Genomic DNA, 19,126 nt, shown 5'->3' with positions numbered 1-19,126 from the left:
AGGGACCTCTGTCTTGCTTTTCTATCCCCAATGCTTAGCACAGAGCCTTAACAAATGGTTGTTGACTTGACCTAACCTGGGGGACTGAGAATTTTTTTAAGAATTTAAAGGATACGTTGATAATAATATATTCATTTAAAAACATTATTCTGATAAGGGATCAATAGCCTTCACTAGACTATGTAAAGGATTAAGGTTAAGTTCTGCTCTAAACTATGGTCAAGTTAGTCTCTTGCAGATATAAAAATGTGAATTATGCATAAGCTAGTAATATTAGAAAGATCTTTATTTCAAGGACATTTATGCTAAACTCCCTATTAACTCTCTTCCAAAAACATAAATCTAAAAATCACAACAGTGCTTACCTCTGTTCAAGAGATGCTTTGGAACAGCTTGTCTTACAGTCTGCGTTAAGATTAATTCTAATACTTTGACTAGTAGAATATAACTACTATTCCCCAAAAACTTGTAAACATAATTCAATGTGTAAAAGCAATGATTAAACACATGACTTAGGTTCAGTGTAATATTTTATTTTCCATAGTATTAAACTAAAGTCAAGAAAATATCACATTAATTTCAAAAAACAAAACTTACTTTATTAAGAACAAAATAATACAAACTGTGGTACTCTGTAATAGGAGATCATCAATATTTTACATAATAAACAAAATCACCAATATACCTACATACTTAGTTTTCTTTAAACTACATTGAACAACACAGTGAGTGGAAAATAGATTTTAGCCTTAATGGCAGCAAACAAATCTCTTGAAAAAAATGTAACATGCATATTTTAGTACTTGACTACTTGGGAGATGAAGAGAGAGCTTTGAAAGCAGGTGATTATTTCCTCAAAAGCCACCTCCAAAACCCATACCATAGCCACCTCTGTTTCCTCCTCGAGGGAATCCCCCAGATCCTCTATATCCTCCTCCACCCATTCCGCCACTGTAGCCTCCTCCAGATCCTCTATAACCGCCACCTGAACCTCTGTATCCTCCTCCACTTCCATACCCTCCTTGGTAAGAATTAGATCCCCCACCATATCCTCTCCCACCATATCCTCCACCTTGATAGCCAGAACCTCGCTGACCACCTCGACCTCTGAATCCACCTCCATTGTCGTATCTAGCCATCTTGGGTGGGCGAGGACCATCTCCATACCTAGGGAAAAACAAAAAACAAAACATTTTGAACAAATATGGAGATATAAATATAGGCTTCAATATGGTCAAACTAATTTAGTGATCAATTAAAAAAAATATTAAATATACAAACAAGACAAAAATTACCATTACAATAAAAACATTTTCTCTTTAGTTAATTGAAACTTAATATCTTACTGAAACTTAGTGGTGTGTCTAATTGTTAATGCATTATTGACAGGCAACAAGTTTGGGCAAATAAAGATTTTTGCTGCCAAAAATCCAAATGATCAAGAAGAGAAGTGGGAAAGTAACCAGCTAAGCCAGGGGGCAAAGTCTTTACTTTTTTATTAGGACTGAGACTTGAGTATGTAGGCACATATATGGGAAGGGGCCAGACATGAGATGAAAAATGAAAGGAAAAAAACAAATAGCTGGCTGTTGGACCAAAAAGCAATGACTAGTCTTTCAGTAACTTGTTCCTTTTAAAGATGTTTTGCTCAGTGAAATTACAAGCTTAAATTCTAATTTTTTTCTGGAGAGACTGGGATCAGTATCAAAAAGCTAGCAATGAAACAACTCAAATCAACCTTTTCTGTCGCCTATAAAAACAAGCACCTAGTTCACACGATATATACTTTTAGTATTAGAAGAATAAAAACAAAAAGAAAAACCATGAAATTTAAATTTCATTGAATGCATCTGTTCAATGACACAAGCATATTAACACTGATTAGCAGTTAATTTATAATTTCTAAGTGAATTCTTATAAAGTCATCTGATTGCAATGAAGACGCATCTGGATTTAAGTTTTCAATTAAGTTAAAAAAGATACCTAGGTAGAGACTATACAGGTAACCCCAAACATGTCTCATTCTCAAATCTTTTTCAGCCTTTTCATCCTTCTCCCTATTTTCTCCTCAAGACATCTTTACAATTCATGTCCCCATGTCCAAGATTACATCCCTGTCTACCTTCTCAGGTGTTTATAACCTAAAATGCCTTCCCTTAGATCTATGAATGCTCCAGCTACTGTCCTTTTTCAAAGTAGGGTGGGCCCCACCACTCAAGAAAAACTGCTTTTACAAGATAGATACCAATGATCTCTACTTTTCATTTTTTATACTCTTCTGTTCCCCCTTCTATTTCCTTACCTTCACAGCCAGCATTCTTTTAGTTTTAATTTTCTTATTCATTTCTCATCTGCTGTGAAGTGAGTGGTTCCATTAAGGGTGTGATCACTTAGAGCCTTCTTTCTTTTGGTTATCTGATTCATTCATATCAACTTCAACTACCTACTTATAAATAACTCCATCTACATTATGAATCCTGGATTCTACCACCAAGTTTGTCCTTCCCTCTACATCTGTTGCTTGCTGTGTGACTTTATGATTTGTCTGTAGGATCATATAATTTATGACTATACACTAAAGGCAAGTGATCTGATTTTTACATTTTACTTCAAATATCCCATCAATTTTAGCCAATTTTACCCCCCAAATGATGACAGTGATATCCTGATTTGTGTCCTGTAGTCACCATACTATATTATTCTTTATCATTTATTTCCCTACACTATTATAACTGCCCCTTTTGGGTGAAGTAGTAGTATATGAGGTATATGTGGTGTCAAGTGTCTGGACTGAATTTGAACTCAGGTCCTCTTGACTCCAGGACTTTTTTCCTGCCCTTCCTTCCTCTTTCTAACCCTCCCTTCAAATTACTGACAAACTATTTTTGCACCAAGTAGATTGTATCTCTGCAAATGCTTTACATCTTATGTTCTGAGCACAATAAACAATTTATTAAATGTTTGTTATACAAAAAAAGGACTGGGATGAATACATGACCAGATAATAGTGCAAGACAGTATGTCACAAAGCAGCAGCACATGCTTAATTTCCAAATGAACTTTGTAGACAAGGTAGTTATGGAACTTTTGGTGATGTATATTAGAATATCTGCCAAGTGAATTTCATTGTAAAGTGTTGTTGTGAGACCAAAGGTTCAGCTGCTTTTTCCTTTTAAAAAGTAAACAATTTATTATCAAAATATTAAACATCAGCATAATGAAACTTTTTGTTTTGTCACTTGAATACATGAAATTCTACTCCTTAAATGTCACCACTTTTTATTCATCCCTTCTTCATCTCCATTGTGATGAAATGAGAATATTTGTAAAAGCCTTGAGATATTAAAAACATAGAATCCCTTTAAAGAAAAATTTTTTTATTCAAAACATATTTAACCAATTGAGAAAACAATGCAATTTTACTTTCACTTTGTGTAGTAATAGAATACAAAAACAAAAACAAAAACAACAAAGTAGAAGTCATCTCAAAAGTCATCTTGAAAGCTCTAAAGGGGTTGCGGCAGGGTGCTGGATGATTTTGATAAATGGTCTATCTGAAGAGTTTTTGACTTTTAGTTTATCCTTGTCATTATCTTAAAAGAGAAAAACATGGAACGTACCGTGCATTGCCAATCATGAGACTAATACCAGCAGCTGAAGGTCTGGAGATTTGCCGAATCATGTTTAGCATGCGCTCATTTGATGGATCCAAATTGCTGATTATTTCAGGCTCTTTGGTTACTTCAACAACCAGAGCCTCCATGGCTGCTCGGAGGGCAGTTATGCAAGCAGCAGCCTCATGGGACATCTGGAGTCTGATCCTAAATTAAAGATGTAATAAAAATTTTAAATGCTGGCCTTTATTTATAACCCCTTTATACCACATTATTCTAAAAAGCCAAGAATGGTACTGAGACTATTAGTGTTATATAGGGTATGTGCACTTTCCTTCTCCAAAGTCTCTTTACTATTAAAGGAAAATGATTGAATTTTTTGCCCACTATCCATTTTGTTGGAAAAACAGGCTTAAGGGACATGTTAGCATTTTCTGAGACCAGATTTGACTCAGGTCCCTCTGACTTCAAGGCTGGTACTCTATCCACTGCACCAACTAGCTGCCTCTCAATTACTATTTTTTAAAAAGCATGCTATAAAAGCTGTGCTATAGTGTTAAAAACAAAAACAAACCCCTCAAATCAAACCACCAATTACATCAAAACTTTAGTAATCTCAATAAAGATAGCATTCTGAGGCCATTTATCAAGCAGCAAATTGTGACTATAGTTTCAGACTAATATTAATGGCTTTATCCAATCAAATCTGAGGGTACCCTCTATCAGTCCCATACTACAAACATTTAGCTAAACTTTATATTGAAAAGTCATACCAGTCATCGACCAACACAATTTCCCCATCTGACTGGACTTTCTTAGAAGCAAAGAGAAGAAGCTGTAGAGGGGTCACTAAGGTCATGCCTTTGGCAGAGATGGCTCGAGTGCGGATCTGTAGATGGGAAAGGAAACAGTTTTGATTACAGCTGCTAAGTAATTTACTATGCAATAGACCAAATGAAGCCTATTAACAGAAACATTTAGACAATGATTTTTTTCTTACTTTTTCTCCAAATACAAAGAAAGGAGATGGGTATTTCATGTCCTGGCTGCTAAAAGGGCAGTTAACAGATGATTTGTGAATAAGTGCATTTCGTCCCTCAGTGGTGAGAATTTTCCTTTTTTCCTTATGATAGCAGACATTAGGGTACACACCAAAGGCCAGAAGAGAGATAACAACATCCAAATTGTTATCTGGTCCCGTATTATTAAATACTTGTGTCATCAGACATTCTGCAGAAAAAAATGAGGTCCCGGGGAGAAATAAGAAAGTTAGATACTTCCCAATATATTTATGTCATTATCTCAAACATTTAAGAAATATGGAAAATGTTTATTAGGATATTTAGACAAGTTTCTTAGTTACAAGATCTTGAATTACAAACTAATTTACAATTAAAAAGTCAAGGGGAAAAAAAATAAATGTTTTAAGTTATTTTAAAACTGTTAGATGCTACATTTTATCAAGCTATCATTAATTTAAAAAGTCTCTGCTATTAAAAATACATAAAATATTTCTAAGCTTTAAGCATAATCTTTGGCAACTAGAAAGTACTTAAATGTTTGTTCCCCTTTACTTCTCTCTTAGATACCAGCTGGCAAAATAATTCCTTCAGTTCTCAGAACAAGGCCTAAGTTTGTACAATGAGAACCATTATTAAAGGAACTTCTGGCAAAACAAGTGATTCGATTGGATGATTCTGTGCTGATGTCACCTTAGACTTGAAGAATATAACCCTGATCCTGAAAAGCAATTATGAAAATCCAACAGAAGTCAGCCTAGTGCTTAAGAGCTCCCTACTATGTCCTAATAAATCACCATCTTAAAATCTGAAACATTTTCTTACTTGTTTTCCTCCTAATCAAATAAGATGCCTTTTTACAATAAATCTCAGTACTTGTCTCACAAAACTTGTCTTTCATAAAAAACTTGTCTTTCATAAGCCTTTTTAAAACCAGGCTCTTTTAAAACTAGCTACAGAAAATGCTGAATGCCATAACACATTCACATAAAAATCATATTCTGGCTCAATGGATTAAAAAAATGACTTAATGGCATTAGGAGAACTTTTTTTCAATTAAGACACAATATTCAGGGGGAAAAGGTTCTCAATGTCACTAGCCAGCAATGATGCTTCTTTCAATGATAGCTTGCACCACTTCAAATTTCAAGTCTCAATTCATCCCACTATAATTCACATGTATTAGTAGATTATAAATTTCACAGAGATAAAGAAAAACCATTTTACTTCCTGTTTTCCCCAGTCACCAGGACTGAACATAGTGGAATCATAGAAACAAAATAACTGTTCAACTTATAAATCACTTGCCATTATTTTTTTGTAACATAAACTATTCTAATTAATTTTGTAACATAAACTATTCTAATTAATATCAAACTGATAACCTGGCAGTATGTTTGAGTCTATTTAAAATTTAATGGCAGTATTAGTATTCCACTAAGTCTAAAACTTGAGAGAAGACAGGCCTATCATTTTTTTCTTGGATCATTGCTGAAAAAATGAATTATGCCCTAAGTTTCCAAATTCAATGCTCCTCATACTCATTCCTCAAAATTAATATTCAATACCCAGCAGTGCTACTACTGGGCTTATATCCAAGGAAATACTAAAGAAGGGAAAGGGACCTGTATGTGCCAAAATGTTTGTGGCAGCCCTTTTTGTAGTGGCCAGAAACTGGAAAATGAACGGATGTCCTTCAATTGGAGAATGTTGGGTAAATTATGGTATATGAAGGTTATGGAATATTATTGTTCTGTTAGAAATGACCAACAGGAGGAATACAGAGAGGCTTTGAGAGACATCAACTGATGTTGAGTGTAATGAGCAGAACTAGGAGATAATTATACACTTCAACAACAATACTATATGAGCATGTATTCTGATAGAAGTGGATATCTTCAACATAGAGAAGAGCTAATCCAATTCCAATTGATCAATGATGGACAGAATCAGCTACACCCAAAAAGGGAACACTGGGAAATGAGTGTAAACTGAGTGCATTTTTTTTCTTCCCAGATTATTTCTTATGAATACAATTCTTCCTTTGCAACAACAACAACAAAATTCGGTTTTCTGCACATATATATTGTACCAAGCATATACTATAAGATATGTATGGGAGTGCCTGCCATCTAGGGGAGGGGGTGGAGGAAAGGAGGGGAAAAATTCGGGGCACAGGGGAGTACAAGGGATAATGTTGTAAATTAAAAAAAAAAAAAAAAAAAAAAAAAAAAAAAATTACCTATGCATATATACCGTCAAAAAAAAAGTTGTGATTATAAAAAGTTAATTAAAAAAAATTCATATTCAATGTTCCTTAGAAAAGGTAGTTATAGATAAGAATAACTGCAATTATGGTGGTGGTCTTTACTTTCTTTTTGTCAGGGGAGCAGGAATGTGAACACTGGTACTAAGTTCAAAACAATTCTGAGAAGCAACCAAGCCTGAACACACATATACATAACTACCCAAATATTTATCTTAGGTATTTATGAGTCTTACCTTCTGGGAATCCAGAATTAACCAGAATTTCTTTAAGCTGAACTTTTGCTTCCCAAGTCATTCTGAGTGTGGCCATATTGAGTCTTTTATGTTCACAAAAGCGGATCTCTGCCTCTTCTCCACCCATTCTAAAAAGGAGAAAACAAAACAAAACAAAACTGTTAATATGTGAAAATGGAACATTATTAAGTTCCCACAACAGAAATTTTAGGATACTCTTCTAATACCCCATTGCATGGCATGGTTCTCTCATTTGATTAACATACCTGGCATCATCCCAGGCTTGGAACACTGACAAAAGGGCCACATGATCCGAAAACCTGTTTCCAGCAAAATTACGGTGTACATAACCCAAGCGCTTGCCTTCACTGATAAAAGGCTCTGGGAAGCAAGTGGCAGCAGAGATAGTACATACGGCATCCCCCACACTAAATGAAGCAAAGAGAGAATTGGTTGGGAGCCTTGTTGTCAGTAGCCATAATAGATCTGTTAACAGCGGGTACACATGATGATACTAAAGAATTCTTATTTTAAGTAACCAAAAAAAGAAAAGCTGTCTTTTATCAGTGGCCACAATTTCTCCACTTACAATAACTGTTCTATCACTCCTAATACCCATAGTTGGGAAATTCAAATGAAATAATGTAAGGCACAATTATGTAAAAAGCAATGAGGTATTACTACTGATCATTATAGCTTTTCTTTTTCATTTGATCTCTTCAGCAAAATAGACCTACCACACCACCCCAGCATGACCTTTTTCTGTTACATATAATTTCGGAATAGCTCATTTCCTATTGGGCTGAACAATTTTGGGCCATTCCTACCTTCTCCAACAGACCTTATGAAATTTATCAAGTTACAGTATCACAGCCGTCTTGGGACCCACTCCACCTATTACTACCCTCAGAGCCTCTGAATGGATGGGCAAACTATTAATTCTAAAATCTTCAGTTTAAAGAGAGAGCCCCCAGATCAGATCATCTTACTTCTCACCAGGATGCACTACTCTGGGCTATCTTGGCCTTCTCCACCATGCCCTCAGATAGATTAACCCTGCCCCTATTTTAATCTTCTGTATATTCTGTCCTCATTAGTTTGGAAACTGACAGAGCACTGAGGAAATGCCTGGAAAATTATAGGTATTTAATGTTTACTGATCTAAGATTAGCTATTCGTTTGGAATATTTAGTATTTTTTTTCTTGACACAGAACTTCAACTCAAATATTACTGGGCACAGCTGGAGTTCCTCATTTCTTCCCTTTTACTAAACATCTTTTTAAAAAATCCCAACCTATCACTACAGCCCACTTATGAATGATACGGTTGTATGTAACTCCAGTGTTCAATTATTCTTCCTCCACACTGTCCCTGCCCCCTTCCAAGGCATCCTCTAACTTATTTTCCATTTAGTTAACACTTCAAGAGGAGAAATACTTACTAGAAAATACAACCCATTATCATCATTTTGCCAAGCCGGGGCTCAATTGGGAGTTTAGCCAGGATTCGCCCAAGAGGTGTCAACTCATCATTAGCATCTAGTGCATCAAGCTCTGTAGAGATGATATTTTTTTTATTAAGAAAAGAATGAGTAAACTGTTTAATGAAGAAAAATACAAATTCTGCTCTGTAGAAGAAAGGCTAGATTGGTTAAAATTTTTGCATTCAAACTATTATTTATCAAACAGAATGAATGTTATCATACAAGTAGCCTCATTCTCCAAAATGATCTTCCTCTTCTATATATACTGACTCATATTTCATTTTTGACATCATAATACTTGAAACTCTTCATACCAAACACATATTAAGTTGAAACAAGACAGAATGGCTAAATTAACTGGTTCCCTAGAGTGAGTGCCCTGCAAACTTTTTACCATGAACACTTTTCAAAATTATTATCTAACATTTAACTAATAACCATAGATGCTGATACCTCTGAGGGTGTGCTCTGCTTCAATTACAGCATCCAAAGGTGGTGGTTCAATGGCTTTGGCCAGGAATTGGCCAATTCCTCCTAGACGAAGAAGTTTGATACTCAAAGCAATTTCATGCAGTGGTGTTCGGAACATTTCAGGGGTCATATGAGTTTCGAGTCTAGAAGAAAACCAAAACTTAAGCATTAACTTTATATCTAAAAGTGATCAACATTTTGGATGCAACAGCCCTCTTTCTACCTTAAAATTAACCACTTTCCTTTCAACCCTTAACATTCCTATCATCCAGGGTGATGGGTTTGTTATGTCTGTAATAGTCATTAACCCAACCTACTGAAATGATTCACTGTTTTTTCCGGATAAGATTCTCATTCAAGAATCAGAGCTTCAAGTCACTTCTAGAACTCTCTAATTACTACATCAGGAAGCTACAGGTAGGAAGATATAGAAGCAGTGAAGACTATTTTCAAGTTTTGGTAGGTAAAATATCATGGGATTCAAGAAGACATCTTGGGGTTAAAAGTGTGGTATTAACACTTGGTATGACATTTTCTAACTAGCCTTCTGAACTATATTGAACATCTATCTCCCAGTCTTAAATTGGGGGGGGAGGGACTTTTAAAAATGGCTAGAAAGATGATTTTTAAAAGAAAACTAAAAAATTGCTGACATTTTAAATAAACCTATTCTGATAATTGAAAACCTTATTTAAAACTTTCCAAAATCTGAGATGTTATCATTTACTATATACTAGGAAATCTGTAATCCTTTCTTCCATGCTTTAATGGAAGTTGCTATGAGTTGCAACAGCTTAAAAAAAAAAAAAAAAAATCAAAAAACCTTCTGAGAAAGTTAGGCAAACTCAAAGAAATACGCATTAAATCTTTGTAATCAAAGCTTTTTGAACTTGGTTAAGAGGTATGCCAGATGGGCTTCAAGAAGCTTGGGTCACTCACTGTCTTTCTAAAACAAGAAAAAAGAAATTCTTTTTCTCCCCCTGGTCAAATAAAGCAAGTCTACTTCATATCTAATGTTGGATATTTATCTAAGAATATTTCTAACTGGAAGGTGACTAAAAATTCCCTGGAAAAGCAACACTGCAATTTAATGCTACAAAATTCACTAAAACTGAGTACCCTTTGCCCCAGTGATGCTAGTAGGAAAACAAAGAGAAAGAGAGAAAGAAAGGAAGAAAAAGAACAAATTATTTCTAGTTCTTTTCACTGCAGCAAAGAAATTAAAACATATGTCCACTAATTAGGAAATACCTAAATAAAGTGGTAGGGAATTTATAAGTGCTTTAAAAAATGACAAATGACAAATGATGACAAATAATGAAAATAAGTTGATACCAAAAAAAAAGAACTAGGTAAATAATACACATAATACCTATAATTTGCAGCTAAATAGCACAAATGGATAGTATAGGGCTTAGAGTCAGAAAGACTAAAATCCAAACTTCAAACCTCAGCCTCAGAAACTAACTAGAGTTGTATGATCCTAGGCAAGTCATTTATTATGTTTACCTCACTTTCCTTATTTGGAGATAAAATAAGTTAATAGTGCTTACCTCCCAAAGAGGTAGCAAATTTGAAGAGCAAATAAGACAATATTTGTAAAATGCTTAGCACAATGCCTGGCACACAGTAAGTACCATGTTAACATATTATTAAATATTAATTGAAAGCCACAAAACATAACTAAGCATCTCCCCAAACACAGACAGACCTCTCCTGCTCCTTTGCAGACATTAAAAGATACATGGCTGTAAAACACTCCATACTTTGTCAGATTTTAAAAGCTTTGCTGAATTAAGTTTCTTCTTTATTCTTTATAACATGTATTTTTGGGGATAGGAGAAAAAAAAAACTACAGTAGGAAACACAAGATGGCAAAACCAAATGACATCAATGTTTATTTTTAACAAGAAAATAGGGTGCTACCAAATTTTAATGAAACCTAATCCCAAGAATTATCAGAATGAACCTCTTTTTCTCCTTTGTGGGAAACTATATGTATGGGCTTGTTTGATATACGGGCTAGATTTGGTGAATCAGTTTTTTTTGATTCTTTATTATAAGGAACAGCACTGGGTTAGTTAAAAATTATTATATTGGGAAATATAGGTAGTGGAAAAACAAGCCGTCAATTTTGATTTGATAAAATATTAATAGCTGCTATTATAGAACTCATGTGAATACTTATTTTTTTTTAATCCAGCAGGTTTAACAATGTATTTTTATATGTCGTTTGAGCTTTCTTGAAGACTACTTTTCAGTTGTCTCAATTATCATTCAATATATATCACATGCTCCCTTTTCAATTTTTTTTAATTTTGCTGTTTGTATTTCAGAGAAACATTATATTTTCACATATTAAAACAAAATGGAATCGTATCTAAACACAGTATATAGTTTTACCTATCATAACGAGCTCTGCTGCAGAGATGAAAACAGAAACCAGGTCGTACACGACCAGCTCGTCCTTTCCGTTGTTCAAGATTTGTTCTGGATGCCCATACAGTAGCATAGTTGGTCATGTTGTTGTGAGCAGTGAACAGTTTCACCTTCTGCCTAAAGATGAGAAACAACTGGTAGTTGGAAATTCTAGTTTTCAAAACATTACTACATTGTTTACTTGTGTGATCAAATCATGTGAGGAGACTTTAGAATAACCATAATTATACAGGATGCCACTAAGGGTTCCTTAACTAATCCAAGACAGCATTAGAACTTAAACCATTATTCCCCAGTACCCTTTAGCCGCAAATGCCACTTCCTAGAGATCTACAGGTTAAAGCCATTAAAACAAATACTTTTACATACTGCTCAGAGACAAATTAGGGATCCTCATAGGAAACATGTGTATCAAAGACTTAGGATTCTACGATGGCAATACAAACTAAGAAAATATAAGAAACTACAAAAAACCACAAATGTTAAAAAATACTGATCTGTGTTCTAAACATAATTCATTATTTTCAAGACAAAAGTAGTACATTAGGAACTCACTTGCAGGAGTCAACAACATAAACGACATCATTAATGGTAATGCTGGTCTCAGCAATATTTGTGGATAAAATAACCTGTGAAGGAAAAGAGGTGGATTTTGAATCAACGAACATTTTGACTCTATCAAGTACACATTATTTTTTTATATACTTAGGTACGCCTATATTAAGTGTCCCTTCTTCAAAAACAGGCTAAACATATAATAATGTTTATTGTCATACTAAACAATAAATAATGAAATACAAAAAGTTTCAGTATGATGGGGAAAATAATTCCAAAGTATTCTAGAATACTCAGATATGAGAGCTCAAGAAAAGTGGTGCAGAAAAAAATGCATCTGATCTCAACCTCAAAGAAAAAACTTCTGGAAAAAAAAAAAAAAAGAGGAAGTACATTCCAGGCATAGAGGAAAACCTTCAAAAATACATGAAATTTCAAAACATCAAATTTGAACTTGGGGAACAAGAGCAATATAGTTTGATTGACAATAATAGCTAACATTTATATAATGTTTTAATATTTGCAAAGTGCTTTTAAAAATGTCATTTTATCCTTATAACCAGCCCTAGAAGTGGGTGCTATATAGATTATAAGAACTGAGGCAGAGAAAGATTAAAGTGACTTATCCAGGATTAGGCAGCTAGCAAGCATTTGAGGCTGAATTGGAATGTGGGTATTTCTAACTACAAGCTCAATGTTATATCCATTACATCACTTGATACACTACAGATCTCTGCCTGACAAGTATTGCCTCACAATTCTGGATAGAACAGAGTTAATATAGAAAATTAAGATGAAGCTAGGGCTGTAAAAGGTATTTGGAAAATGACAGTGGAGGACCTTACATTTTAGAATTAAGAATTTCTGCATTATACTCAAAGTTTTTTGAACAAAGGAAATAACATCAGGCCTGAACTTTCTATCTATTCAGAATATATGTGTACATCTATATACACATTTTTTCTACACACAATATTTTCCTCCAGTAAGATCAGTTCATTAAGGACAATGGATCTATTTCATTTTCTCTTTTAATATCCCAATAACAAAGTGTGGGCCACATAGTAAGTACTCAATAAGCATTTAAATTAACCATTAGTATTATTTTATATGTAATATCTCTGAATAAGCTATGTAATATCATTTAATAGACTATTTTGATGGCTACATGAAGACCGAATTAGTAGGGAAAGCTGAAAGGGGTCAAAACAAAAGTTTATAAAAGGAAATCTGAAGTAGGATGGTGGCAATCTATATGTAAAGGAGAAAGATAGAAGGATACAATGGACGTAAAATCCATAAAATCAGCTGACTATGGATCAAAGGATGAATGTGTTGAGAGTAGAAAGCTAGTTTTTAAAATTGCCTAAAAACTTTATGGGGAGAAAATAGATTGCTCTCTTAAAAACAAAACAAGACTGAAAGAGTTTTGTAATTTACTACGTGCAAGGCATTATACTAAGACAAGAGCGTACATAATCTTTCTATTCAAGGAGTTTCCAATGGTCTTCATTGAAAATCAAGTATAAATTGCTATGCATATTATGTAAGTATATAAATAACAGCCACTGCATGCTGTCAATTTTATTATTTAATTTCTACCTTGGTTACTCCATTTGGTACTGGATCAAACACTTTTCGCTGTTCCTCTCTAGGAATTTGAGAATGCAGTGGAAGAATCCGATACCGGTGGCTTCCTAAAACAAAAATTGTATATGTTGAATTGAAACCAAGAACTTGATTTGAATTTTCTCTCCTAATATTCCATTTTCATACACACTGAACATCAGTCAACAATTCCAATTCCATCTTTTCCACATTTAGTTCCCAATGCTTGTGCCCAGACTATCTGCAATACAGGCATACATATGCTTTACTACTGTAAGATAAATGAAAAACTAAGACAGCCATACCAAAATGGGGATTCATTTCTAAGTGCTTCTGCATAGTATATATCAAGTTCCAGCCAGGAAGGAAAACCAGCACTGCTCCAGGAACATTAAGGGTCTCGATGTACTTTAGAAGTGCCTCAATGAGTTCAAATGGAGTTTCTTTTTCATTCATCTGTGCCATGCACCGTTTTGTCTCTGGACCATATTCATCACTGCAAATTAGGTTACAATTTGCCTGAAAGAGAAATTTATCATTACAGTACAGTCCCTTTTCTAGATCTAGCAGCTATCTAAATGATGGGGCAACATAGTCTAGCCAGTATATTGTGCTCATTTGACTACAGCCATTACTTTTTTTTTCCTCCTCACAATTTAAGACTCAATCTTTCAAACTTAGGCTGGATTGAAGGCTAAGAAAAAAACACTTCCAGTGAGAATAAATAGTATTTACAATTACGCAGGTCTCTTTACCTAGTGGTTAATTCTGGTTATTCTGAAAGCTGTCAAAAGAAAAACTTTTTTTTTTTTTGGATTCTGGAATGTCTAACTATGACTTCCATCTACAAACTAAAATATATTCCCCTTTTAAGCCTTCCTCAAGGAATCACATTGTCTATGATTATTTTCCTATATCCTTTTCTTTTGGGGTGGCTATGTACAGTCAGTATTTTCCTCTCTTAAGTGTTGATAATCTAAGACTTCATCATCCTTCAATTAAAACGTGTTAATCCCAAGTAATCCTTTAATAATGACTTTTTCCCAAATCTTATCCTACTTGACCCATCCGCATTCTTTGACATCTTTTTGTTATTATTCAGGCTTTTCTGTAACTGTCCTCTCTTGGTTTGCTTGCTCTCTGATCATTCCTTCTCTACTTCCTGTAATGGATATTCATCTAGACCAATCCTTAAACTTTTCCCACTTGTAACTCCTTTTCACCCAAGAAATTTTTATATGATTCCAAGTTATAATATAGGCATACAAGTCAAAACATTTATTGATAATAAAATCATAATTCCACAATCCCTACATTGAGTCCTGAGACCCTACATGGGGTCACGAACCATAATTTAAGAAATTAGGATTCAGACCACACATGGCTATTAGTTGCACTTGAACCCCAAAACTCTGGTCCTAATTTTTTTTTTATTCAATTTCCCTTGTTGATTTCATCAGCTCCCATGTTCAATTATCACTATGGAGATGATTCTCAGATATATCCAATCCTAAACTTTCATGACCTCCAGGCTTTCATTTTCAACTGCCTATTTAACAACTTGAACTGGATGTTCTATAGACATCTTACATTTATCATTTCCAAAACAGAATTCATTATTTTTTATTCCAACGCCTCCCTCTTTCGAATTTCCCTATTAATATTGAAGAAACTACCCATCCTTTCAAGTTAGTCAAGCTCAAAACTTAGGAATGACCTGTAGCTTCACATTCATCTCAAAGATCCAATGTTACATATACATTTATATATACATTTTTATTACCCCACTCTTAGATTTTGCTCTCCCTCTCCCTGCCTCAAGTATCTTTCTATTCTAGTCCATCATCTACTCAGGAGGCAAGTTATCCAAATTTCCTACTTGCTCCAAGATTAATTATAAAATCCTACTTAAGGAAAAGGACTAAATATTTATAGGAGCTTTTTGTGATGGGAAAGAATTGGAAACTGTAGGACATTCATTAATAGAGGAATGGCTGTACAAGTTGTGGCTTGACTGTGATTGATTATTATTATGCTATAAAGAAAGCACTGGAGGTGGTTTTAGGCAAGATCTATATGAACTGATACAAAATTAAGTAAGAAGAACTGAGAGATCACTGAGCACAGTAATACTAATTTTGTAATGCAAATCAACTGTGAAAGACTTGGCTATTCTAATCAATATAGTAATCCAAGACAACTCCAAAGGATTTGTGATGAATAAACCTCCAGAGAACTGATGAACTCTTGAATGCAAACTAAAGTATAATTTTCTCATTTATTTTTCTTGACTTTTCTTTTTTGGAATTTGGCTAATATAGACTATGTCTTGCACAATTTATAAGTATAACTGATATATTCTTTGCCTTCCCAGTGGATGAGGAAGGGGCAAAAGAGAATTTGAAAAACTTAATTTTTTAAAAAAGAGAACACTATATAATTTTTAAAAATTCATTTTCATTTTTTAAAAATTAAAAAAAAAAATTTTTGTACCCTCATCCCTTTCTAACTCTCCAATTTTCTGACATTTTATGTCATCCCTCCCTCCACCTCAGCAAACCAGTGATGTTTGATTTCTTGCTGCTCTGAGAATAAGACACTGCAGCTCCTAACTCCTATTTTCCCTAGCTGTGCCACATTCATGAAATTTTCTTCTGCAAGAAGTCTTTCTTGGTACCTCTTAATGTTAGTGATTTCGTTCTTTTAGAAATTCTCTACAATTTATCCTATCTTGTTTGTATGTTGCTTTCTCCATTAAACTCCCTGTTACTTGAGGGTACATAATATTTCAATCCCCAAAAGTTAGCATTGACATGTAGTAAATGGTTAATAAATATATAATTCATTGAAAAAAAATGTAATTACTTTTGACAAAGTAGAACTTATAACACATTATAAATAGAAATAATTGGTTCAGCTTTTATGAAAACCTTGTTGGAACTTTGCAAATCAAGTTATTAAAACTATACATAGCTTTTCTTTTCACCAAGGAAAGTTCTTTTTTTTTTTTTATTTAATAGTTTTTATTTACCAGATATATGCATGGGTAATTTTACATTTACATTAGCTATAAATAATATAAAATATAATAATATAAACGTAAATAACAAAACTATAAACAAGGGAGTGTCATTAACTGGAAAATGACTGAAAAAATTATGATAGAAAAATATTAAAGGTAGTTTCAGAGAAACCTATGACTTACATGAATTGATGAAATAAGTGATTAGAAGGAGCAAGACCAACAACTCTGAAAGACAGATTCTAACAGACAAAAATTGTTTTAATTGCTTATTTGATACAGGCTTTTTTTTTTAAAGAGGGAAGATTTTATCAAAAAAATTGTGTGTGTGTGTGTGTGTGTGTGTGTGTGTGTGTGTGAAGTCTAAAGAACATCACAAAATCCACTTACATCATCATCATCTCCACCATCATCATCTTTGTCCTTTTTCTTCTTATCTTTTGGTGGAGGAATGAACTGGGTCATCTGAATACAGTCTTCCAGAAAATACTCTGAAAGAACAGTTATAGTACAAAAATGACCAATCATTTTTCAAAATGAAGCTGTTCTGAATCAATAGGTTAGCAACCTGCCATATTCAATGTTTTTACAATCTTACTTCTATATCCCTAAGTACAATAAAATTGGTTCAATATCAGTGTTAATGATTACTTTTCAGTTTTCTTCTCGCTGGAAAGCAACATACATGTTTTATTTGACCCTACTGGCCATTTTAAACAAACAAGGATAAATCTTAATGCATTTCTAATCTGTTAAAGCTTAGAACACTAAGACATTTGGGACACCCTGTTATATAAAGCAAAAAGGTCTGTTAACATCCAACTCTCACCAGCAATGCCTTTCAACTAACATTTCTGCCTTTCATTCAATGGGACATACTCAAGAGAAACCAAGTCATTTACTAAAGAAATTCTTATCAGCTGTTATTGCATCAGTCTTGCATCTCTAACTACGTATTGATTGGATATCTATACTGGATGTCCCATAGACTCAACATATCCAAAATTGAACTCAATCTTTCCTTCCCTCCATCCCTATCCCTTTCCTGAATGTCCTAGCTTTGCAGAGAGCACCAATCTCCTCACTCACCCAGCTGGGCATGTCATTCTCAGCTCCTCACTTTCTCTCATCCCTCTTCCTGATCTATGTTGTTACCAAGTTCTATCATCTCTTATACATAAGAATCTTCTGGATGGTATCAGCTCCAAGAGACTTCAAAAACTAGTTTTAAATTAAAATTTTCAGGGAGAGCATTTACACTTTGAAAATCACCAAATGCTAAAAATTAGGGCTAGACTTACTTTGTAAATTAAAGTGTGAAGTAAAACACTTAGCAGAACATCTCAACTTGTACAAGCCTCCCTTTCTCTACTCTATCACCTCACACCTATACTACTGAAATAGGCTTCTGATTGGTGTGTCTCTTTTTTCACCATTTGTTATAATTATACTATGGCACAGGCTTCCATGTTATTGTTCACACAAAGACACTATTTTCTATTCTTAGCATTCTCCCAGATCTCCTATCCTCTTAACTTCCTAAATTCATCTTGTATGAGACTTTACAATACTCTGTAGAATGCTAGGGCTCTTCCCTCTGTTGATTATGTTCAAAATCCTATTTATTCTTATCAATAGCAATAAACATTTTTAAGTGCCTGCTGCATGCCAGGCACCACGTTAAGGAGTAGGGATACAAAAAAAGACAAGAGACATTCCTTGTCCTCAAGGAACACAACCTACCAGAGGAGACAATAAGCAAACAAATATGTACAAACTTATAAAACAGGATAAATAGGAAATAATTAAAAAAGAAAGCACTAGAATTATCTGTTTTACAGAGCTGTGTCTTCCATAAACTGTGAACTCTTTAATAGCATGGACAAGGCTTTCTGAAAAAAGCTTTCTTTGTATTCTCAACACACAGAACAATGCCTGGCACAGAGCAGCCCTTAATAAAAAGCTTGTCAACTCAAAAGCATTATTCTCTTTTTTACTCAATGGCTATGAGAGGAGGAAGGTGTATACTGGGAAATGAAGGTAACATAAAAAATGCAAGATTTTTAAAGAGATTTTTGTTTATAGTAAATACAAACTAAAATTTCTCAGTAAGATAGGCTTGAAATTCCCATATCTAAATGCTAACCAATACTTTTCTTCTTTTTTAAAAACTGTTAATCTTTGGTTTCTCAGATTAACTAATTTTTCAAACCATTGTAGTTTAAAATTTCATCACAATACCTCAATGTTATGAAGGGAAGATAAAAATGTTTTTGTAATCCTTACAATGAAATGTTTACAATGAAAACAGTATAAAATCAATACTACTGCATGAACTAAATCAGGGCTTCTTAAACTTTTTCCACTCATGACCCCTTTTCACCCAAGAAATTTTTATGACTCCAGGTACAG

General features: G+C 33.9%; 1 protein-coding gene across 2 annotated transcripts in view; it reads right to left on the bottom strand.

Annotated features, from left to right (window-relative positions):
• Positions 1 to 512: 512 nt before the first annotated feature.
• DHX9 (DExH-box helicase 9) overlaps positions 513 to 19,126 on the bottom strand; it is a 39,415-nt gene continuing 20,801 nt past the window's right edge. For both annotated transcript variants that reach the window (XM_074308547.1, XM_074308548.1), the window contains 13 exons: positions 17,105 to 17,205; positions 13,998 to 14,211; positions 13,687 to 13,781; positions 12,085 to 12,158; positions 11,494 to 11,646; positions 9,073 to 9,233; positions 8,578 to 8,689; positions 7,402 to 7,563; positions 7,136 to 7,263; positions 4,615 to 4,844; positions 4,388 to 4,503; positions 3,621 to 3,821; positions 513 to 1,167 (listed from right to left, as the gene is read on the bottom strand). In XM_074308547.1, coding sequence (XP_074164648.1) covers positions 855 to 1,167; positions 3,621 to 3,821; positions 4,388 to 4,503; positions 4,615 to 4,844; positions 7,136 to 7,263; positions 7,402 to 7,563; positions 8,578 to 8,689; positions 9,073 to 9,233; positions 11,494 to 11,646; positions 12,085 to 12,158; positions 13,687 to 13,781; positions 13,998 to 14,211; positions 17,105 to 17,205 — 2,060 coding nt within the window. In that variant the 3' untranslated portion in view covers positions 513 to 854. The remainder of the gene's footprint in view (positions 1,168 to 3,620; positions 3,822 to 4,387; positions 4,504 to 4,614; positions 4,845 to 7,135; positions 7,264 to 7,401; positions 7,564 to 8,577; positions 8,690 to 9,072; positions 9,234 to 11,493; positions 11,647 to 12,084; positions 12,159 to 13,686; positions 13,782 to 13,997; positions 14,212 to 17,104; positions 17,206 to 19,126) is intronic.

The sequence above is a fragment of the Sminthopsis crassicaudata genome, chromosome 4 (genome assembly GCF_048593235.1).
Source record: "Sminthopsis crassicaudata isolate SCR6 chromosome 4, ASM4859323v1, whole genome shotgun sequence".
NCBI classification, from domain to species: Eukaryota; Metazoa; Chordata; class Mammalia; order Dasyuromorphia; family Dasyuridae; genus Sminthopsis; species Sminthopsis crassicaudata.
Note: the sequence above shows the minus strand (reverse complement) of the source record. Positions and strands in the feature narration are given on the sequence as shown.